Here is a 25,127-nt window from a genome sequence, read left to right on the forward strand (position 1 = left end):
AGGTTAAAGATAACCTTTATCTAGTTAAAGGTTAAAGATAACCTTTAAGTCATCTAGTACGGGCTCTAAATCTATGATCTTAAGATCGTGTGCCTAGGTTACCTCAGAAGTCTCAGCCAACTCCATTTCTCTGATTTTGTGATTATTAATGTAACACGTGGTCTCCTGCTTTCTGGCAGTGAGGCAGCCTCCCAGATTCTGTCCTTGGCCCACTTTACCTTCCTTTCTACATTTTCTCCCTTGATAATCTTATCTATTCCTGTAGTTTCAGTTATCACCTTTATTCAAGTATCTTCTGCATCTTTATCCTCGCCTGTAACATCCTCTAAGAGTTCTAGTTCCTTATTTCAATCTTTCAGACATCTCCACTTTCCCACACATACCTCAGACTCAATATATCCAAAACTGAATTTATCATCCCCTAAGCCTTTTCCTCCACAAAAGCACTTGATCCTCCCCCTAATTTCTTTGCTTCTCTTTTAAGTCTCACAGGTTCAAAAGTAGTGAGAAAAACATGGGATTTGGAGTCAAGATCTGGATTAAATTTTCAGCTTTGCTACTTAGTGTGTATGACCTTGGGCAAGTCACTTAAGTTCTCAGGTAGAATTTAAATGATTCCTAAGGTCTCTTCCAGCTCGAAATCCCATGGCCTCAGAATCTTCTTTCATTCTTCTTTCTCTTTCACTCCACATGTCTATTCATTTGTCAGGTCCTGTTGCTTCTATCTTGGACAATATTGCTAATTTCTCCTTCCCTGTTCACATTGCAACCACCCTTAATGTCTGCTTCTCTATATTATGATAATAACCTCTCCTCTAAGCCATGCCTGTGAGATATCTGAACTGTTTCTCTTCTAATGTTTTTTTTGATCTTGTAGCCTTTAATAATCCAAATTTTGAGCTCATTATGGTATATTGTGTAAGATATTATTCTAAACCTAACTTCTGCCAAATTGTTTCCAATCACTTTTCTAATCACTTCTTGTCAAATGAGGAATTCTCTGCAAAGTAATTTGTACTCAGATTTATTCAACATTGAGTTGAGTTCAGTTTTTTCTGCAGCTGTTTTTATATTTAGTCTGTTCTACTGATCTATGAGACTGTTTATTTATAGTTTGAGCTAAAATATTTTTGTTTGACTCTTTTCCACTGCAGATTAAAATGCCTGTCTTCATTCTTTTCCAGTAGATCATTTGAGAGAAATGATGAACATCAAGGCTTTCAGACTGGTCTCCGCCATCGAGCGGGAGCTCCTGATGGGCGACAAAGATCACATCAGTATTGAATGCATTGAGTGCTGTGGAAAGAACCTTTATGTTGGTACCAATGAATGTTTCATCCACCACTTCCTATTGGAGGAAAATATGTCACCAAATGGAAAGGTCACTTTCTCTGCCACAAAGCAGCGGCACAAATATCTGGGTTTCAAGAAGCCAGTGAATGAATTGAAAGCAGCATCAGCCCTCAATAGGCTCCTGGTGCTTTGTGACAATACCATTGCTTTGGTTAACATGATGAATCTCGAACCCATCCCTTCAGGTGCTCGAATAAAAGGGGCAGTGACTTTTGCTTTAAATGAGAACCCTGTGAGTGGGGACCCCTTTTGTGTAGAGGTTTGCATCATTTCAGTCAAACGTAGGACCATTCAGATGTTTATGGTCTATGAAGACCGAGTCCAAATTGTAAAGGAAGTGTCAACCCCAGAGCAACCATTTGCTGTGGCTGTGGATGGCCACTTTTTATGCTTGGCACTCACTACACAGTACATCATATTGAATTATAACACAGGGGCCTCCCAGGATCTGTTTCCATATTGCAGTGAAGAGAGACAGCCAATCGTGAAGAGGATAGGGAGGCAAGAATTTCTACTGGCTGGGCCTGGAGGACTAGGTAAGAAAAATGTGATGGTATTTTCAGTAACCCTCACTTCCTATACCTACCTGTTTTATTTTTTGTTAGTTTTATTAACCATTGCTGAAATGTAGGAGTGGTGTCTCTGTTTCTTTTGAAAAGAAAGTGTCAGAATTCTGTCCACAAAAGTGGCAATTTCTTCTCTTGTTTTTAAGGAGGATTGTGACACTTTACAGTGGGATTGGTTTTAGTAAAATTAGTTTTAGTTTTTGCTAATACATCTTAAAAATTAATATCTCTAAGGAAATCCATTCATTATCAAAATGGAAATAAAAGCCTATGTTTCGCCTTAAAGCCTTCTTTAGAAAACTGAAACCTCAATTCCAGGTCCGTACTTCTTGTTTCTTTTCTAGCATCTTTTCTCTAAGTTTTTAGTAGTTAGTTTATTTTCAAAAAGGGAGATGTATTTGTGTAGTTTCCTCTTCTTACATATCCTTGCCATGTCCCTAAAAGATATAACAGAGGTTCTTGACTCTTTTGGTCTCATTGACCTCTTTGGCAGTCTGGTGAAGCGTATGGGCTCCTCACAATAATGTTTGTAAATGTATAAAATAAAATACAAAGGATTTCAAAGGAAATCAATGATTTTGAAATGAGTTATCAAAATATTTTTAAAATAAGTTTTTTAAATAAGCTAAAAACCTCTGCTATAAAACTAATAGTGAAAATGAGTTTGATGTAAGTGTTGATAACAGTTAATATTGATGGGTTTATTTGAATAGGAAGGTCAGCCAGTACTGAACTTCATGCTCTTCTTTACTTTTAACAGCCAGGCTGGCCACTGGCTTTTTTGTTTTTCTTCTTTCTTTCTTTTTTTTTATTTTATTTTATTTTTTTTTGGTTAGGCAATTGGGGTTAAGTGATTTGCCCAAGATCACACAGCTAGTAAGTGACAAGTGTTTGGTCTGAGGCTGGATTTGAACTCAGGTCCTCCTGACTTCAGGGCCGGTGCTCTATCCACTGCGCCACCTAGCTGCCCCTCTTCTTTTTTTTTTTAAAGGGGCTCCTGAAGTGTATTTGAGTCAGGGATTGATATAACCAGACCTACATTTAAGAAAAATGATTGAAGTTAGAATCAATGACTACATTAGGCATTCTAAAAATAATTCTTATTATTGAATTAATTTTAATTGAATAAAATTGAATAAGATTAAAAATAATTCTTAAACTTTCTAACTTGGCACTCCATCTCCTGCCTCTTTGCCTTTTCTCGGGCTGTCCTGTATCCTGGCATACACATCTTCTCCACCTCTGCTTCCCAGTGACTTGAGCTTCATTGACGGCTCAGGTCAGGTGCTCTCTCCTATTTATTAGAAATCTTTTCTGATTCTCTTAGTTGTTAGTGTATACTCTGTCCTCAAATTATATTGCATTTTATTAATCTATTAAATTTGTAAAGCCCAACCCCAAGCAGAATGTCGACTCCTTGAGGGCAGTACCTGTTTTAAAATTTGGCCTTGTGCCCCGAGCACCTTGCACAGGACCTCCTTTCTAGCCTCCTCATACAGTGCCTTGCACAAATACTAGTTAAATTGAAATTAGAATGTTTGTGTTAAGGGAAATAATAGAGAGAATTGTGAATAGGGACATCCAAAGCCTATTTCACCATTCCTGGGTTTTTGATCAGCAACTTGATGTCAAGCCAATGGGACAAAGACATTTTTCACAAAATGAAAATTGCAGGACATGAAACAGTCAGTATATCTCCCTTCTTTGCTTTTTAAAATTTTTTTTAATTTATGGAATAAAACAAACATTTCCATGACATAGTACAATAAAAAAAATGAAACTTCAAATCTACTGTGCATAACTTGCTATTCCTTTCAACTCTACAACAAAATTAACATGTAATTTTTTTTTTTACTCCCCTCCCTCCACTCTGGAGATGGCTACCGTTAGACACAAATCAGTATTTGTACGTAAAATTATTCTATACGTCTATTTATCGGTTCTTTCTCTGGATGCGGATAGCATCTTTCTTCACATGTCCTTTATAGTTAATTTGGGTATTTATAATATTCAAAATCACTTATTCGCACAAAGTTCTTAAAAAAATAGTGCTGTTACTGTATACAGTGTTCTTTTGTTCTGCTCATTTCACTCTTGGTTATTTCATTTAAGTTCTTCCATGCTTTTCTAAAGTCATGGAATTCATTTCTTATGGCACAGTAGTATTCCATCACAACTGTCTATACCACAACTTGTTCAGCCATTTCCCCAATTGATGGGTAGTTTTTTGCTACCACAAAGAGAGCTACTATAAACATTTTAGAACATATAAGTTCTTTTCCTTTTTCCCTAATTATCTTTGGAAATAAACCAAGCAGTGGTATTGCCGGGTCAAAGAGTATAGGTAGTTTAATAACTCTTTGGGCATAATTCCAGATTGTTCTCCAGAATGGTTGGATCATTTCACAATTTCACGAACAATGAATGAGTGTCCCAGTTTTTCCACATCTACTCCAACATTTGTCACTTTTCCCCTTCTATCATTTTAGCCAGTCTGGTAGGTATAAAATAATATCTCAAAGTTGTTTTAATTTGTATTTCTCTAATCAATGATTTAGAGCATTTTTTCATATGACTATAAATTGTTTTGATTTCTTCATCAGAAAACTGCCTGTTTATATCCTTTGACTATTTATCAATTGGGTAATGACTCATATTCTTATAGATTTAACAAAGTTCTTTATATATTTTCAATATGAGACTATTATCTGTTAAACTGTCCATAAAATCCTCCTCCCTCCTCCACTAATTTTCTGTTTTCCTTCTGATCTTGGCTACGTTTATTTTATTTGTCCAAAACCTTTATAATTTCATGTAATCAAAATTATCCATTTTACACTTAACTTTGCTCTCTATCTCTTGTTTATCCATAAGTTGTTCACTTGTCCCCAAGTATGTCAAGTAATATGTTCTGTGTTCTTCTGATTTTTCTGTAAAATCTCTCTTTATGTGTAGGTCATGTGTCTGTTTTGACCTTATCTTAGTAAATAACGTAAGATACGGGTCTATGCCCAATTATTTTTTCTCGCTATTTTCCTTCTCAGCCTCTCTTTTCACCTTAGCCCTGTTACCATGTCTTCTCTCCTTACCCTCTTATTCCTTATTTTTTACCCTTCCCTTTAAAAGTCTGTCAATTATCTATTATTATCTTATCTATTCACCCACCCTCCTATTCTTAATCTGTATACCCTTCTAAAAGTCCCTGTCTTACCTCTAATTTTCTCACCTCTGGAAGTTCAGAAGACTTCTAAACCTCTTCAGATGTGTACATTGTTTCCTCTTCAACCCAGATGAAAGTAAGGTTCCAATATTTTAAGTTTCCTTCTTTGTTTTTAATCAAAGTAGTCAACAAAACTTTAGCCCAGTCTCCAATTCTGTCATTATGAATCCTCTGCCTTAATTTTAGTAATTGTAATATATACATATATATAATTAAAGAATTAAATTTTTCTTTAAAAAGAATTAAATAATTTTTTCAAGTGCATTTGCAGATTGTTATACTCACTTATTCTTCAAACTGTATAGCCTATACTTCTACCTGGACAAGAAAATCAACCAGAGTTCCTTATACTATTGTTGTGGGTATGTTTGGAAGTGACTGGATTGAGATCCTTTTATATTTGCAGAGGTGCAGATCTTATCAAAGTACAGTATTGCCACCACGTAGCTTCTCTTTTTATAAACTAATTGTTCAAATTAGTGAGAAGCGATGCAGTGTATGTACATGAACTGGCCTTGGAGTCAAGAAAACCAGGGTTCAGGTCCCATCTCTGATACTTACTAGTTGTGTGATCATGGACAAAGCACTGAACCTCCCAGCATTCCACACAACTCTCTAAGACTAAATTACAGAAATAGAATGAGTTTCCACCATCAGGTAATTTGCTATACATATGAAATCATAGGTCACACAGTCACTCCCTTCCCCCATTGCCTCCCCCTAGCAATAAATCAATTCCTAATATGCGCATGAATGCATTTTGAAAAGTACCATTTACTCTGTATCCTTGTTCTGTTACTTACTGTTTGTGGGACCCTAAGCAAGCCAAGTAATTGCTGAGTCATGTATAAAATACGTTAATAACATTAACTTACAGAATTTTGTGAGGAAAATGCTTCACAAACTGCAGGTGATTGTGCCACTGCTTCTGCATTTATCACTTGTTTTGACTTCTTGTCTATTTCAAGAAAAACTTTTCTTAACCCTTTTCCCAAGTCACATAACTTTCCTTTTTGCTCCATACTGTTCTAGATCTAACATTACTCTTTTTTTTTTCTTAGCTGTATCATGTTGGTACTTTCTCAACCTGATCTTCTTCTTTATTGATATTTGAGGGGGCAGTCTTGCTTCCGAGAGAAATCTTATTCTTTGCATAGTCAACCTCTGTGAGTTCCAAACGCAGCTAGTTCAGCAATCTTCTCTCAGTACAGACAGTAAAGTGCTTCTTTTAGTCTGGCAAAAGCTTGGTGCACTTTTCATTTTGTCTGTCTGCAGGCTTTGTTTTTGATCTTTGACTTCCACCCTTCCTCTCACTCTTTGTACAGAAACACTGTTATATGACTGGAATCAGCTGAGGAGGATTACTGTACTATCAACTTTCTGTGTTTATCGTGAAAATGTGCTCTGCACAACAGTCTGACTGTGTTGGGGGCAGATGTAGTTGACTTGAAGTAGAACCAAACCCAGATTTGACTCTGTCTATTTCTTCACCATTTCCCCCACTTTGCCTGACATTTGGGTGAAAGTTCTGCCCCTAGATTGCCTTTGTTTCCTACTTTCCCCATTTGGCTGTTTCATTAACTCAAAATTTAGTTCTATATTTATTAAGCTTTTGTGTACACAGCACTATTAGGGAGTTTAGGTCAAACGTAGTTCCTGCTTTTTTGAAGTTTGTAGGATAGTAGGCCCAGCAGAACAGATACACAGATAATTATCATGCAGAATAGAAGGTGGTAGCTGGAAAACAAAGTGTTAAGTGAGGTCTGAAAGGGGTCACATGAATTACAAGCTAGAGCGATCTAGGAAGTTTGCTGGAAGTGGCGGCATTTGAGTTGGACTATAAAGGGTGGATTAAATAACAAAGAGGAGAGAGGACATGCCAAGTACAAGAAATTACTTGAGCCAAAGGCATTCAGATTGGAAAGCCCAAAGAATGTTCAGGGCACACAGTTCTCTTTGATTGGATCCTAGAGTATCACCAAGGGAGTTAATGAAGTAGCACCTGTAAAGGTAGAGTAGCAGCAGATTGTAGAAGGCTTTGCATGGCCAGCTGTCCTCAGGAGACAGAAAGGATGAGTGAAGCAACGTGGATAGCCGACCAAATCTGTGCAGAAGGAAGCCAATTTTGGGCTGTAATGTGAAGGGTAATGTGGAGTGCAGAAGAGAAGGGAAGAATCAAAGACCAGTTAAGATACTATTGCAGAAGACCAGGAGGGTAGTAATGAAGGTCTGTACTAGAGTAGTGGCAATGGGTATAGAAAGGAAGTGATGGGTAGGAGAGAGACTGTAGAAGTGGGACTGACAGAAAGTGGTCATCCAGTCAATTGGGGAAGACTATGATAATGTACAACGTGGAACATTGGGTGAACAGTGGCGCCAATGACATCAGAAAGAGGAGCAGGTTTGGAGAGTATAATAATCTCAGTTTTGGACAATATGTGATAAGGAAATTAATTATAGGATGCACACAATGCTGAAAAAGAACAGTTGAGAGAGAATAATATGTAGGGTCAAGAAAATCTCAATCCATAGGAGCAAACTATATGCATTAGTTAAAAATATTTGGGACAAAGCAAGCTTTAAAACGTGAAACATCAATCTACTTAAATTGGATGAACACCTTCCCTGCTCTTCAAATCACAATCACTACCTCTCAGAAGTGAATCTAGAATATAGATCCTGGGGAAAAGATATACATAATCCCTTCACAAAATTAAGCCTTATAATTCTTTGGACTGTTTACCTTCCCTCATTTCTTTAAGTCTAGCCCTAGTTTCCAAAAACTGAACAATAAATGTATTATGTAGTCAAACATATCCGTATAAAAACAGCACTAACAGTATTAATCTTTGTTCCAGTTAATTTTATCTCTCTTTTTTTATAGGCATGTTTGCCACAGTAGATGGGATATCCCAGCGTGCACCTGTGCATTGGTCAGAGAATGTGATTGGTGCAGCCATTTGCTTTCCATACGTAATAGCTCTAGATGATGAATTCATTACAGTGCATAGCATGTTGGATCAACAACAAAAACAGACTCTGCCTTTTAAGGAAGGTCATATTTTACAGGACTTTGAAGGTACTGACAAATAATTAGCAACTATTGTTTAAAAAAATCTAATCTTTTCGAATGGTATCATAAATTATGTTTCAGTTAGCAATGCAAGCTTTACATTTCTTTTCATATAAAAAGGGAGTTGGTGAATAGTACTCTCTTGTAGACCTTTCCTAAGAGTCAACAGAGTATATTTGGAAGCTCTCGGTAGTAGCAGCTAGAACTGGACTATGATCCTGCCTATGCCACTTGTAGTCAATAGATAAAGCCTTAGGCCTCTCTGTTTTTCAATTTCCCCATCAGTAACATGAGAAGGATTTTGTTCACCTGCCTAATTAGCTCAAGATTTTTGAAAAAGATAACTGTGTAAAGATTTTATAGCTTTTCAGAAAGAAGGTTATGTATAAAATACTCTGTACAGTACTTTGGTTCTGAATGTTGTACTCTTGTTTTTGGAACAATCAGTTCAGAAAAACATGTTTCGAATCTCAAAAGGTCCTTTTTGTTTCTTTTTTAATTTAGAAAAGACTCGATTCTAAATGATGGATCATTGCAGTTTTACCAATAGCACTCTGTAATTGACTTCCAAAATAAGAGCCCTGTTCTAGATCATGTATTTACTCCAGATTTAGAGGCAACTTCTGGTTAAAAAGGGGGGAGGGGGAGGAGAACATTAAAAATTGACTGTCTAAGGATTATGTCCTCCACTAAAGTCTTGAGTATGATGCTTCCTTATGTTGTGGTTCACCCTTGGTACTGGAATACTGTGGCACAGGAGCACAAGCTTTGGCAGGTCCTGCCCAGCTGGCCCTTAGGCTCAGCACGAAAAGGTATGTCACCAGATAAATGGCTTGGTGTTTTTGAGGGCAACAATTTATGAAACCATGAACTAAAACATGGAGGAGTTTCAGTGTAGGTCAGGGAAGAGAGTGCCTACATTAAAGAAATCATGGATCTTTTGAAAGATTGAATTAATAATTATACCTAGCAAACAATGTATTAAGCTTGATGGGAGGTGGAGGTGGAGGAGTAGTGTTATTAATGTCATTGAGATGAGGGGGAAAATTATGATTTTTTTTGTGCAAGGCATCATGCTAGGTGTTTTTGAGGATACAAAGAAATATGACACAAGAGTTTAGGATCTAAATGGAAAGAGAAATATATAGATATACTCCTGAAAAGAGAACTAGCATATAGGAGTTGTACATGGCCAGGTAGTGGCATGCTGTGTTAGAAAGAGCAGAGAGTTTGACCTGATGTCATAGAGAACTGAGATAAAATCCTGCCTCTGATACTGTGACAATAAGCAACTCAACCTTTCTGGAACAGTTTTTCTCACTTGTGTAAAATATAGATCATAAGACTCGTACCTATGACTATTGAAGCCCAAATGAGATAATGTATGTAAACTGCTTTGCAAACATTAATGACATAATGTGAGGTATTATTGTCTTGGAAAGTGGTATAGGCAATACATAAACCCTGTAGTGGACCAGGGTAGGGAGAAATCATATTGGACTAGGGTAATTACTCGTTAATTATATTATCAAATTTATCACATTATATTATCAAAATTATCAAATTATCAAAGTCAGATTATCAAATTTAAATTGAACTAAAAACAGAATGGAATGTTTTTAGGTATTTTAAAATTACACATTTAAATTAGACAAATCATATCCCAGCATGAAAAGGACAGGATCATCATGTCTTCCTCTCTCTCTCCTGGATGCTCTCTCTCAGTGCTTTGCACAAAGTATAAGTTTAGTAAATATTTGGATTGAATTAAAAGTTGTTTGAAATGCATCACATATCAAAAACCTGGTTTATAAAAAATTATGTAAAATATGATATTTGTGTTCTTATACAACACCCTTATATTTCTGCACAGGAAGAGTGATTGTAGCTACCAGTAAAGGAGTATATATCTTGGTTCCATTACCCCTTGAAAGACAGATTCAGGATCTCCTTGCAAGTCGAAGAGTGGAAGAAGCTTTAGTTTTAGCAAAAGGAGCACGAAGGAACATTCCAAAAGAAAAATTTCAGGTCTGTAGTTTCTGATCGTGTAAGAAATTAATCTTCCAAATAATAATGAAACCTAGTTGAAAAACATTCCAGTCATTCTTATTCATGGGACCCACAGAGATGAATCAAGGGCACAATTCATATTTGTGATCATTGGAACCAAGTTGGGCTGAAGTTTACCTTTGCAGTCTATAGGAAAAAAAGTTTACTAAGCAAATGAATAAACTAAATGGGCTGAGTTAGTTATTCTTAAAGGACAGTTGGAGTCTTCAATCTGTTTAAGAGAACAGACATATTAAAGTCTTAAAGACACACCTGAATACGATAGCTAATATATTAATTATGAATCATTTTTCTCCCTTTGTTAAATTAGACCCTTAAGAACTCCATCTTGCTAGTACTATGTTAACTTAGAACAAATTATTTTCTATTTTTGACAGTAACAAAACTACATGCAAAGATATATATATAAAGATAAATATTATATTAATATATTAATAGACCATCCATGTATATTTGTGCATATACACACATATATATAGCTTTGATGGGGGCATGCAAGGGCAGTGTTATTAATGCCATTGATGATGATGGGGAAAATTATGAACTCCATCAATAAATATTATTTTTGTGTAAGGTGCTTTTGAGTATGCAAAGAAATGTAAGACCCAAGGACTTAGGATCTAGATGGAGAGAGAAAATATATACATGCCTGAAAAGAGATCTAGCATGTAGGAGTTGTACATGGCCAGGTAGTGGCATGCTATGCTGGAAAGAGCAGAGAGAGCTTGACCTGATCTCATAGAGAACTAAGATAGAATTATGTATATGTATATGTGTATTAAATATATATATAATTGTATATTATTATATACATAATATAATTGTATATATTTTATATATATTAAATATAGATATAATAACTAAGATTTCCTGCTATTGTCTAATGGGTATGATCAATAAGGAGTCATTGATGTGGCATTGGGGAGAAGTAAAGCACATGGGGTTGTGTGCCAGAGAGTATGGAGAATTAAAGTGAAGGAAAAATAAAAGAAGAGAAAGATAAGCAAAAGAATTGTTTGGTTTTTTAAGATTGAAAAACTCTACTTTTCTGATTCTCATTTTAAGATGTGGGAAAGTAGAAGAAAAAGAATTATTTTCTATTTTAAAGTAATGATTTTTCTATTTCAGTTTTAGATTTAAAGCACTGGAATCTGTTTAAGCTGTCTTAAGCAAGACTCGTGTTAAAATTGTTCAAGAGCCTCTTCTTTGTCCAAACTTTAAGTGTGCAACATTTTTTCAAGGCTGCAGTTAGTTTTTCTTCATGCAATTTTTTCTATGTCTCCTCTCCTGCTGATATTTAGAGACAGAACTGTAATGAGGGTGGGATAGACTAGGTCCCCATTTACCCCATGGTGTCTAATTTTTAATTTCCCAGATAATCCCATAGGCCTTGAGGAATGCCTTGGGGTGGGGGTGGGGAGGCAGCAGCAGTAGGAGAGAGCTGCATGTGTCTGACAATGCACTTTCTGCTGTCATCCCCCAACTCACCCTGCTACACGTGGTGGGGGTCAAACTATTCATTCAGCATGCATCCCTGTTCATGTTTACAGGTAAGCTGCCCTCCTATCGCCTTCAGCAGTTGGTAAAGGGCTCTGGACTTTTGCCACCACCCTCTTAATGAAGAAGGGAAGATGAGTGGCCAGGATCATGCCTGCCTGAAACAGAAATAGTAGTGATCTAGGGGAGAGGCAAGTAGTTGGTCAAGGGCATCCACTCAAACACCCCTTCAGTGCCACCTGTCTTGATGTCTCGATGACTGTCCCTTAGAAACCAAGAGTTCAAACAAACAGCCCTTTTACTAAAATCATTATTATTGTCTCTGCAGATGACTTCCAGATGTATATGTCCAGCCGTAATCTCTCTCCTGTGTCATTTGCTGCCTCCCTATGTCACCTCCACCTCAGTATTCCATAGCATCTCAGATTCAGCGTGTTCAAAATTGAACTCCTTGTCTTCCAGCCTAGAGAGCCTAGGCTCCTCTAACAAACTTCCATCTTTCTCCTGAGGGGACCACCCTCTCTGTGGTGGGCTCAGCATCACCCTCCACTTTGTCCTTTTTCCACGTCTTCCATATACAGTCAGTGGCCATGTCTTGTTGATTCTGCCTCCTAATTGGACTGTCTTCTTCCAGACTCTCCCTCTCAAATCCATCTTCCACACAGCTGCCAAAATCATATTCCTAAACTATGTCTTGCCTTTAATTCCCCTGCCTGAGAAGCTTCAGTGACTTCCTATTACCTGTACAGTAAAATACAGACTCCTTAGCATAGCCCTTCAAGGCCTTCATAATTGCACTCTGGGTTTACATTTCTAGGTTTATTGGATGTTACTTGTCTTCACAAACTTTCTATGCCCTAAACCAGCCTATTACTGTTCTCTGAACTTGGCATTCCAGCTGTTTCCTATGCCTGGAATGCACTCCCCTCTTATCTCTGCCCCTTAGAATCCCAAGTTTCCTTTAAGGCTCAACTTACATTTCACCTTCTACAGGAAGCCTTTCTTGATTTTTAGTGTTGTCTCCCTCTTTAAATAATTATATACTCATCTGTTTACATATGTCTCTCTGTAGTAGAATTTGAGCTCCTTGAAGGAAGAGATGATTTGGGTTTTATATTTTTATCCCCAGAGGCTAGCCCAGTACCTTGCACAAATTGTGTGTCTAATAAATGCTTCCTGCGTTGTATTGGAAGATATTAGATCCCTAGGGATGTAATCTTTTTGCCAGTGGGGTCTCTCTCTACACTCCACCACATTTTTTAAAAAGTGATTATTGTGGCACAAGTGCAAAAATTCCTAGTTACAGCTCTAATTTAAGACTTTCAGTAACACTGGTGGTTTGATCTGATACCTTAAACTATTACACTTTTTTTGATGTAATAACCACATTGAACTTTAATCTGTGAATGGATATTTTGAACAGAACAGTAAAAGACTAGATTGGGTAAAAATAAAAGGCTTGCTGGGATCAATTCAGTTCATCCAACATTTATTAAAGTGTCTACTTTGTCAGAGCATAAAGATGATGAGGTGTACCAAATTTAACTGGGAGACAGCCCCTTCCCACATTGAATTTACTGAGGAGGGATAAAATACAAATACATACAAGTAATACTCAATAGTAATCAACAAGCATTTATTGAGCGCTTACTATGTTCGTTCCAAGCATTGTGTTAGGCACTGGGATTACGCAGACAAGAGTGATGTTACTGCCCTCAAAAAGTTTACATTCTGTTGGGAAAGACAACATGTGCATCTATAGGTCTATGCAAAACATACAAAATATTGTAGTGATGCATTAGAGAAAAGCAAAACAAAGTGCTGCGTGAAGGAACAAAAGGCTAGAATAAGGGGTGTGTGGGTGAGTAAACATATGAAGTACAAAAAAAGAGAAAAAATAGCAACAAATTAGAAGATAAAATTCCCATAGTCATTTGTGCATTTCTTTATTCTAAAACATTATTTAACTTGACTTTTGAGATGTTTGTAACAATATTTAAAAGGAGGATGAATGTCAATAATAATGTGTTGTTAGGAATGTTGACACACTAATGGAGCACACCCTCAGGGTAGGTAAATATGTTACTTTACTTATAAAGTGGCAATTTGTGACTCTTAAAGATAACAGTGTATCTCGGGCAAATCTTAGGAAAAACTTTTATGAATCTTGAGAATACTTAATAGCACAATTTCGTTACAAATCACCTCATCTTCCAAATGAGGGAGCTCAGAGACTCTGTGAATAAGAACTTCTTCTCTTTCTTTAATATCAGAAAGAGTGAGAAGAGGGAAAGATAGACCAGAGAAAACAGGAAGGGGTCAAGGAGACTGGTGTCCACTACTACCTGTTTTCCCTTTCCTTTCTCATCAGCTTTTCCCCGCCTTTGCTTTGTTCACTGCAGAAATAGGGATGGTACAGCAAGAAATCAACATGAAACCATGGTCTCAGAGTATTTAGTTGAGGCTTAGAGGGTTGCTTAGAGCTCCTAAGAAGCCAGAACAGAAAGAAAGACCCAAGATGTTGGGGGAAAAGAGCAGGGTCTGTTCCGCATTAAGCATAACACAAAGTTATAAAATAAAATATTATTTTATGAAGCTTCAGGAGTCAGAGGACCCAAATTTAACAACTCATTCTGTACTTTAGTGCCTGTGTAAAGGGTAGTCCCTTCATCTCTCTGGGCCTTAAAGCGAAGGTTTTGGATGAGACGGCTCAAAGGTCTCTTCTAGCTCTAAATCTATGAGTCAGTGATTTCCATTTTAGCTCTTGAAGTGTGTTTGTTTCTGTGTCCATTTGTTCTGAAGGAACTTGACTAGGAGTTTCTGTTTTTCTTCTTTTAAAAATTGGCCGTTCTTTCTGTTCAGTGAGCTCTGCATATGTGTGTATGATTATTATAAGGAGAAACAATTCTGTGCAATAACTGAACTGGAGAAGGTTTTTTAAAAATAAAATAAAAAAAACCTTTCTGATATAGAAAGTAAGTGGAAAGGTCATGGGACTCAGAGCCAGAAGTAACCTTAGAGATTATCTTGCCTCATCTCATTTTAGGAAATAAAACAAAACTACCCTTTCCCTCCCCCCATGGATGACCTTCTTAAAGTCACGTAGTAGAGCAGGAGTTCATAGGGTCAGAGACCTCAGAAGTCACCTTGTCACTGGATCATAGCTCTAGAACCCAGAGAGATCTCAGAGAGGAAGCTGAGGCCCAGCAAAACGAAGGCATTTGCCCAGGGTCACACAGGCAGTAAGTGCCAGAGATAGGGTTTGATTCAAAATCCACTGTTCTTTATGTGATGCCAGATCATTTCGAAGCAGCATATACAGAATCAGAATTGGAAGGGACCTCGGGGACCATCTGGTGCATTTTAAATCTGAACAAGAATCTCTTGATATTACGTCTGCCTGGTGGGCACCAGCCATTGTAACACAAACGGGAGACATCCTGAGGCAGCCCTTTCCAATTCTGGGTCACTTTTATTATTTGGAATTGTTTTTCTCAAATCAGTTTTTGCAATCATGCCAGTCAGTATTTAGGTTCTTGTCTACATTTGACTTTCAACAATTTATTTTAAAAATAGCATGATATAGTAGAAATAGCAGTAGCTGTGGAGTCAGAGGATTTAAAATCAAATTTTACCTCTAGTCCTTACAACCCAACCTGTGTGACCTACTAAATTAACCTTCCTGGGACACAGTTGGCTCATCTTAAAATGAGGAGTTTGGACTAAATGTCCTGTTTTGAAGTTCTTTCTATTAGAATGATGATCCTACAATTTTGTCTCCAAAATAGAAGAGAATATTTTAATCAAGGAGTGGTCATATAGTAGATGAGCCTCATTTGGCTCATATAGTAGATGAGCCTCATTTGGCTTGTGTCTGCATATGGTATCTGTAATGACGTGGTAAATTTCTGTTTCCTTACTTTAATATTAATGTTAGTGGCATAATTCTGTTATGCTTCTCATCTCTACCATTTCATGTATGGGGTGACAGAAAATGGCCACAAGTTTTGATATCTCTCTTCTGCCCCCAACTCCTTTTAGCAACTGTGATTGCAAGATGGATTGACTTCGGTGGAAATTTGTAAGGTTTTGGACAGGTCAGGAATCCTTTAGTCTAGATCAAGGATTTCTTAACCTGGGATTCCTGAATTTTTTTTTTTTCAATTTTGATACCTGCATTTTAATATAATTGGTTTCTTTTGTAATAATTTATTTTAATCTGAGGTGTCCATAGGCTTCATTGGCCTGCCAAAGGGATCTATGACACAAAAAAGGTCCTTGACTCCTGGTCTAGAACCTGATTGTCCCTCTCACACACTTCAGATATAATGGTGCTAGAAGATACTGTGGGTTTGGTTCTAGACCACAATAGACTGCAATAAAGCAAATATCACAATTGAGTCACATGAATTTTTTGATTCTTCAGTGCACATAAAAGTTATGTTTATCCTAGACTAAAGTCTATTAAGTATGCAATAGTATTATGTCTAAAGTACATACCTTAATTTAAAAATACTTATGGCTAAAAAAAAAAATGCTAACCAACATCTGAGCCTTCAGTAGTCATAATCTTTTTCCTGGTGGAAGGTCTTGCCTTGATTTTGATAGGGTCATAGTTGTTGAAGGTTGGGTTCGCTGTGGCGATTTCTTAAAGTAAGGCAATGATGAAGTTTGCCACATCATTTGGCTCTTTTTTTCACAGGAGTACTTAGAGGCCATTGTAGGGTTATTAATTGGCCTACTTTTAATATTGTTCTATCTCAGGGAATAGGAAGGCTGGAGGAGAAGGAAGAGAGACAGAGACAGCAGGTCAGTGGAACAGTCAGAACACACAACATTTACCAATTAAATTTACCTCCCCCCAAAAAAACAAAACAAAACACCACAATTATAATAGTAATATCAGAAATCACTGGTCACAGATCACCATAACGGATCAAATAAGAATTAAAAAGTTTGAAATATCATAAGAATTACCAAAATGTGACAAAGAGACGTGATTTTGAGCCCATGCTATTGGGGAAAATGGTGGTGATTGACTTGACTTGCTCTCCACAAACCTTCAATTTAAAACAAAAACAAAAACACAAAACCACTTTATCTGCTGTACCTAACTCCCTAGCTGTGCCCTGGGCAGGCCTTATTAGTTGTTTTTTCTCTCTAAACAATCTCCTATAAAAATGCAAATGCCTTTGGAGAGGCTTGATCTTCTAACACTTTAACTATCAGTTAACACCTTAACTGAGATTAAATGACTTGCCAGTCTGAGCCAGCCAACGACTGATTGGGGAACAAGGGGCTTCAAACAAATTTTACCTGAAAAACTTCTGTTTAAGATTAAATTTACTGACAGTATTTTCATTGTACCATAACTTGCTCACTGTAATTGCCTTCTGACCATCCTTTACTTGAAAGTTCATGTCTTTATAATAAGATTCAATGTACTAGGCTCAATCCATTGCATTTTCAAGAAAGTTTTTCTTATTTGCAAAGTTCCCAAAAGAGGAATGGGATTGATCACAAGCACAAGTGATGGGTTTAGCTTTGACAAGAAGGGCCACTCCCCCTTCTGAGCTTACAGCAAAAGAGCAGAGGAAATTCAGAATGGCCTTTTGTTTCTAATTTCTGTTTACGTCCAACTTCTCAGAAACCTTTTGATTATGTAAAGTAACAGCTACCCTTATTTTCTTACCCTTTGCTGCCATCGTGTGGTTGTTGGCCACCCTTCGGAAGCTATACCATTTTTGGTTCTTAATGTCTAGTTGAAAGAGTGCTTTTAAAATTTTCTCTCTTGATTTATTCAGACACTGTGGTTGGAAAAGGATGTCTTTTCTCTGAAAATGAAGTAGAATCAAGCAGGAAATATCAGTCCAGTACCTAATATACACACCTAGAAGTGTGTATCTAATATCAAAATGTTGGATGTACAATATCCAAAAGTTTTAATAAAGGTTAAAACTTCACATGGGCAGCTATGGGGTGCGGTGGATAGAACACTGGCCCTGGAGTCAGGAGGACCTGAGTTCAAATGTGCCCTCAGACATTTGACACTTACTAGTTGTGTGACTCTGGGCAAGTCACTTAACCCCAATAGCCTCGCCGGAACAAAACAAAACAACAACAAAAAAAGAAATGTATGTGTGTGTTTTATATATATATATGTATATATATATATATACACACACATATACACACACACATATATATACATATTTACATATATATATGTGTGTGTACCCATATATGTTATGTGTGTATATATACACAGAGATACATATACACACCGCCATATGTACACTATATATATGTATATATGCAAAACAATTAGAGAATAATTCAAGACAGCAGATAGACTGGTTCAAGATATTCTGTTGAAGTCTATGTACATAATTAGAATTCACAGAATTAAGACAAAGATGATTGTGGATAGAAGATAGGTAGCCTGGTTTCTTTGGGCACTTGATGGAGGTCGGTCTTGAGCTGGACTTTGAAAAAAGTATAAAATTTAGATTTGGCATGTAATGAGCATGGCACATATGAGGATGACAAGGAGTTGGCCTATTGGGAGTAGTGGGAGAGAAGTCTAAACAAACAACAGTGTATATGCTGTTGGGGAAGGTACTTAAATACCAAATTGAAGAGTGAAATCTTGATTTGATAAGCAGTAAGGAGCTGTTATAGGCTCTCAAATGAGGAAATGATGTGATAAAAGTGATCCTTTAGGGAAATTAATCTGGAAGGATTGGAAGGAGGGACTGAAATCAAAGAACCCATTTAAGAAATTATCATAGTAATGATCTTAGCCAAAAAGCACTGAAGTTCAAATACCAGTGCCTCTTCACATTGTGGCAGTAGCCTTGGGTCCTTGACTGCAATGTTGGCAGTAGAGTAGAAATTCCAGCAGGCCTTACCACCTAAGAAAAAGCTTTGCATATGGTTCTAGCAACAGGCTGTGTGTTTGGCATTTGAAGACTAGCCTGTCTAACTCTGGGGAGGCTTATCACCCAAAGGTTTGCCACTGGGATGATTTTTTTTTTTAACCATAGCAACTCATAAGATTATCAACCAAAGTACAGGTATATTGATAGAGGGAATTTCTGACCCTGATGAAATCCTGAATCTTTTGAGGTAATGAAGAAGTGATGATTTGTTCTCTCTTAGAAATGCAAATCGTCTCTTTCCTTGCAGGTAATGTACAGAAGAATCCTGCAGCAGGCGGGGTTTATACAGTTTGCACAGCTTCAGTTCCTAGAAGCTAAAGAACTTTTCAGGTAAATTGGAATGTTGGTGTTAAAGCTATCATTACCTTGATCCTCCTGAAAAAAAAAAGTAGGTTATGCTCTTCAAGGTCAAAAGATCTTTCTAGAATGTAGTGCTGTAGGACAGATAATAACTAGAGTTATCAGTAGGAACTCTAGCCCCTAGGGCAAATTCATTTGAGGGGAGATCAAGATCCTGAAGTCTCTACTGGGGAGGTCAGCACGTACCTGCCCAGGGAGAGTATGTAACATGGCTGGGAAAGGGCCACAAGGCCCAGAACTAGCAGAGGGAACAGCATATTCTCCTCTCATTGAGGTGCAGCCGCCTCGGGCAGAATCCCACTGACCCTGTGCTAGTTATGGCTCTCATAATACCATTATGTCTTGTACATCAAATAGAAATGTCAGTTATTGCTTCTGAATTAATGCTGATCATTTGACTTACATCTCTTCACTCTCCAACTATTTGCAGCTTTAATTAGAGTGAAATTAGAGGAGCACACTATGGCAATTTTTGTGAAGGAAAGGATTTTGAGGTTGTTTAACCTGTCAAAAAAAAAATCAAAAGGATGACCTTCATAATTCTTAATAATAGATGAAAGGTTCCTGGGAGGACGTTGACCACATGCTCTCTGAATTGGAGAATGTTCTGGATTTGGAATCAGAGGTCCTGCTTTCTAATCTTGACTCTATTACTTAATTATCCATGTTGTCACTTAATCTCCCTATATCTTAGTTTTCTCTTCTGTAAAATGAATCTGAGATCCCTTCTAACTCCAAATCTATGGTCCTGTGTATTTACACTTACATAGCACTTTACATTTAGTCAAGTTCATGCCTCACAATGACCCTCTGAATAGGTAATACAAGGATTATTATAATAATCCCCATTTTACGGGTGAGGAAAAAGGCTCAAGAGGCAGAAGTGGAGTTTGAACCTGGGTCTTCCAAATCCAGAGCCCTCCCTCTTAATGCTGCTTTTATTCTTTCTATAGAAAATTGAACAAGAAGAGGTTAATTGGTTAAACGTAAGTACTAGAACAGGCCATCAAGGAGGATTTTGGAATTGACTTCTATAAAGTGACTTGATAGGATCATGGGATCATAGTTTTAGAGATGAAAAGGACCTTAGGAGTCAGAGTCCAATCCCCCTTTTTTTTTTTTTAACAGAGAAGGAAACTGAGGCACAGAAAAGAAGTGATTTGCCCAAGGTGACATAGCTAGTAATTGTCTGATGTAGAATTCAAACCCAGAGTTTTCTGATTCCCACATCTGTGCTCTCTCTACCATGCTGCCTCTCCTGTCCTATTTAAAAAAAAAAAAATTAGGAAAGACTGCTCGTCTTAAAATCTTGTCCTATTCTCTTAGAGATACACTCCATCTTTATAATTAATCCCTCTTCAAAAGTATACATTCTTTCCTCCCACCCTCCTTCCCTTTTCTTCCTTTCTTCCTCCCTTTTCTTCTCTCCTGGGAAGGGGGGCTGGTACTTTTCACTTTCCCTGTCCTCTGAGCCAAATGGGATAGCAGCAGCTTTGCGTACTTTCTTTTCACCCAGCTTACAGAGAGACAAAAAGGAGACCTACTACATTTTTTGAAGTGTTAAAAGACAGTTGCCTGTAGAAGAGATTTGTGGTTTTCCTTCTAATACTGGTGTATGTTATGGTTGCTGCTGCTGCTGCTATTAACAATAACTGACAGATAGCATTGTAAAGTTTGCAAAGGTTTCTACATTTGACCCTCACAATACTGTGAGGCAAGCACTACAATATCATTATCTCCATTTTTCAGATAAGGAAATTAAGGCTCAGAGAAATTTAGCAATTTGTGCATGTTCCCCTAGCTAGTAGATGTCAATCAGCATTCAAACCTAGTTCTCCCTCTGAGTCCTGCGCTCTCTCCATTACCCCATCAGAAGTGAATCTTACTCATTCTTTCTTGAGATTCTGCACTATTATTGGGCCAAAAAGAAAGCTGGTTATGAAATGCTGACAGGGATTAATTTCAATTCACCATTCATTAAATGCCTGCTATGTTCAGTGTGCTGTCCTAGAACCTGGAAATACTAAGGTGAGATAAGACATAGTTCTTGCCTGCAGTCTGACAGGAGAGATAAGACAAATACAGAGCTAACCATAATACAAGTTGTTACATAGATGCCTAGAAGTGCAGAGAAAGTAGTCTGAGAAATTCAAGGAGGAAGACATGACTTTTCACTGGGGGGAATCAGGTACAGAATAGCTTCATGGGACAAAATAGCACCTAAGCTGCTCATGAAAGAGGGGAGGTGTTTTTACAGGTAAGGATATGGAAGATCACCATTCTAGGAATTGGAGTCACAGGTATAAAGGCACACAAGCAGTAAAGACATGCATGACAAAAGCAGTGAATGGTCAATACTCCAGTTAGTCTGGACTGCTGATGTGTGAAGGAAAATTGTTTGGAGTAAGATTGAAAAGATATTGTGGAGGGCTTTGAATGCCAGGTTAAAGAGTTTATATTTTATTTGGTTAGCAGTTACAAACCAAAATATAAAGTAAAAGTCATGCTGCTTCATAATTCTCATAATTCCCTTTATATAAAGTATAGTTTATAATTACGGTTGCACTCTCCTCTTGCATTTACTTGCTCTCTTAAAAAAAAAAAAAGGGTCCAGATAAAGTATCTAGCCTTTTGAAAAAATACTTTTGAAAATTTTGGTAGATCAAATGAGATGAATGTAAAAAAAAATGTGTTGTAAACCTTAAAGTCCTATATAAATGCTAGCTATTAGCTATTATAGAAGTTTTTGTTTAGTTAGATTAAGGGTTTAAATAAATACCCCTTGAAAGCTGCTGCCTTTATGAATACTGTATATTACTATCAGATGTTCTAAAGATTGTGTCCTCTGGCTTAAACAAGTTGCTCATCCTCACATTGATTTAGCTTTTTTTTCCCCCAGGAAACCTTTATCCTTACAAAGTTTCCCAACTTCCTTACTCAGGAAGTATGTGACTCATCATCCTTTTCTTTCTTCTTACATTAGTTTTAAGTTTTGAATATATAAGTATGTGTACAGAAACAAGCCTAAATAGATTTCGGTCTGTGCCAAGTTATACTTACCGATAAATGGTTTTGTTTTTTTTTTTTTTAAAGAATGTCCCCAAGACCAGAAATGTGTGTATGTTTGCACACAACCTCAGTATTGTTTTTGTGTGCCTATGTGTACTCTTTCTTTCTTTTTTGCTTCATTTAGTTTGACACTGTAATTGCAGAAGCGGCCAGCTTGATGTCCGGGAGCTGATATCTCTGTATCCCTTCCTGTTGCCTACTACTTCTTCATTCACACGGTCTCACCCCCCTCTGCATGAGTATGCAGACCTGAACCAGCTGACTCAAGGGGACCAGGAGAAGATGACCAAGTGCAAAAGATTCCTCATGAGCTACTTAAAGGAGGTCCGTAGCACAGAAGTGGCAAATGGCTACAAAGAAGATATTGACACTGCTTTGCTCAAGTTGTATGCAGAAGCAGATCACGAAAGCTTGCTGGACCTTTTGGTCACAGAGAACTCCTGCCTTTTAACAGATAGTGTGGCGTGGCTTGAGAAACACAAAAAGTGAGTCATTTTTTCCAAGATGGGATAGCAATGATGCATGTACTAGACACCCTCCATTCCTGAAAGATGTGGTTGGTAAGGGCTACTGTCTAGAACATTGGTTTGTAACTTGGGGTTCATGAACTTTTTTAATGGATATTTTGGTAGCTGTATTTCAATCTCATTAGTTTCTCTTGCAATCCTATATATTTTAAAAAACATTCTGAAAAGGGGTCCGTGGTCTTCTTCATTAGATTGCCAAATGGGTTCATGTCACACACACAAAAATAATTAAGAAGCTCTGGTCTAGAAATTAAGCCTGGATGGCATAATCCTAAAATTGGAGCTTTCCAAGGGATATACATCAAAAAGTGAATGATTCTTCTAAGTCAGGATAGTGGCAGAAATATGCATGATCATTCAAAGCCTAGGTCAGATTTTAATACTGTGGTCTTGGTTTTCAGATTCAATTCTATCATCAAGGGATCTCTGGGTAGTACAATCAATATTATCAGTCAGTTAAAGTTAGTTAACATCAGTCACCATTTAACTGCTTTTTCCTCGAGTTAAAGTAATTCTTACATTTCTCCTTTACTTTGGGAGGGCCTCATGCTTAAATCTATAAATTTATACAGATGAAAGAAACTACGTTGGCATTTTATTAAAAAACCAAGGATGTCCTGCAATGAATGATAACTCAGCTTAGAACTGGCAGGAAAAAGGAAAAGCTTTTAAAAATCTTAATACCGGTCCAGTTCTTACTGGTTGAGTTTTTCAGCCTTGGAAGAAGTTACTTTCTTCATTTCTGTAGGAAACCACTGAATAATAACAGGATTAAGGTAGTGCTGTTAATTTCTCCTATTTCCCCTGGAACCAGTTTAGCACATTGTGCTATATAGAGTGGGCACTTATGAAGAACATCAGAATTTTTAGTATCTAACTGATTAATGAAATGTTCCTTTCAGGTGGTTCTTAAAGTATTATTGATAGCATAATAATGTTAAGAAAATACACTGGAACCTAGATAATAATGTTAAGAAAATACACGGTAGTGCTTTATAGAACCAGGAACCCAGAATACTACTGAAAGATGCCCAGAGAGTTTCTCCCTTCAGGGAAAAAGCCAAACTTTGTATATCATGGCTTCCTCAGGGGAAGAGTGGCACAAGATTGAGACCTTTCCCTGGCCATTAATAATGAATGTTTGAATAGGAGAATATCTAATTCTGTTCATTTGGATGCCTAGCACATGACTGGGTTCCATGCTTATCATTAGTATTTTAAAGAAATGGAGGAAGCCTCAGATCAGGATGACAGACATTATAATGACATTCAAGTATATGTCATGGCACACAGTAAGCATTTAATAAATGCTTTATCCATCTATTGTAGGCAATCTTTTAAATTTGGAAGGAACCTTAGGCTTCCAATACATTAGGCTTCCATTCTAAAGCCACATAGCTGGCAGACCTGGGACTAGAACCCAGGTTTCTGACCCCTTTGCTCTTGTCCAGGGTCACACAGCCAGGATGTGTCCAAAGTGGGACTTAAACTCAGGTCTCTTTGGCTTTTCTGCCCACTGTGCTACATTGCGTCTTATGTCATGGCTCGTTACAACTAGAAGTTGTAGAGAAGAGAAGCAGTTTATGAAGTGATGAGTGATATATATGTGTATTTTTAAAATTATTTGAAACAGTGTACTTCAGGGCCAGCAGTAACACATTTTATGCTGAAAGAGATTTTGTATTTAAAATAAAAATTTCATCAAGTTATCATTTTTCAACATCTCAGATTTGATGTTAATATATAATGTTAATATGGTATTAATCGTCCTTACCTTTTCTCATTGGCCATCCTGGGCTACATATACGTTTTCTGTAGAAAACCAAAGCATATCCATCCACCTAAACTCTGTGTGTGTGTGTGTGTGTGTGTGTGTGACTTCGTTGCTCCATGAGCAAGATGGAGAAGGCTATACACTGACTACTTTTATTTTTCCTTTCAGATACTTTGCACTTGGACTTCTTTATCATTATAATGGCCAGGATGCTGCTGCAGTGCAGGTTTGTTTGGCCTCTCTAGAGTATCAATGTAATTACTGCTTTATTCACGTGTATTTTTTAAAATCATACCAACTTGATGGGATGGGATGGGTCTAAACACTGGTCATCTTAGCTTGATTTAGAACACTTTTCTAGGACCAAAAAAGATAGAGTTTTTGTGATGTTTAAAAAGGTTCAAGAGACATAATTTCTGAGTAATTTAATCATTTTATTAATAATGCCAGCATTTTAATAAAAGGATGGTCATTTGGCTGAGTCTTAGACCAAAGATGTTCATGGCAGGCTCACAGCTTATAGGCCCTTTTGGAAGAGTATTCCTAAGGGTGGCACTCAACTCTTATTGGTTAACAATTAATGAGAGGTGGACCTTACAAAGAGAAGTAAGCTCACTCCAACGGGTGACATTATGTCATTCTTGGTGAGAGGGAGACTATTCCTATATCCAGACCAT

General features: G+C 37.2%; 1 protein-coding gene across 7 annotated transcripts in view; it reads left to right on the top strand.

Moving 5' to 3' along the window:
* Positions 1 to 25,127, top strand: part of LOC114046249 (transforming growth factor-beta receptor-associated protein 1) — a 71,900-nt gene that overhangs the window by 24,489 nt on the left and 22,284 nt on the right. For 5 of the 7 annotated variants that reach the window (XM_027866515.1, XM_027866522.1, XM_027866516.1 and 2 more), the window contains 6 exons: positions 1,185 to 1,889; positions 8,024 to 8,218; positions 10,086 to 10,240; positions 18,968 to 19,050; positions 22,293 to 22,634; positions 24,619 to 24,676. In XM_027866515.1, coding sequence (XP_027722316.1) covers positions 1,202 to 1,889; positions 8,024 to 8,218; positions 10,086 to 10,240; positions 18,968 to 19,050; positions 22,293 to 22,634; positions 24,619 to 24,676 — 1,521 coding nt within the window. In that variant the 5' untranslated portion in view covers positions 1,185 to 1,201. Of the gene's footprint in view, positions 1 to 1,154; positions 1,890 to 8,023; positions 8,219 to 10,085; positions 10,241 to 18,967; positions 19,051 to 22,292; positions 22,635 to 24,618; positions 24,677 to 25,127 lie in introns of all 7 variants that reach the window. The other 2 variants (XM_027866520.1, XM_027866519.1) reach the window with 2 other exon arrangements.

The sequence above is a fragment of the Vombatus ursinus genome, unplaced genomic scaffold (genome assembly GCF_900497805.2).
Source record: "Vombatus ursinus unplaced genomic scaffold, bare-nosed wombat genome assembly UNPS02014781.1, whole genome shotgun sequence".
NCBI lineage: Eukaryota > Metazoa > Chordata > Mammalia > Diprotodontia > Vombatidae > Vombatus > Vombatus ursinus.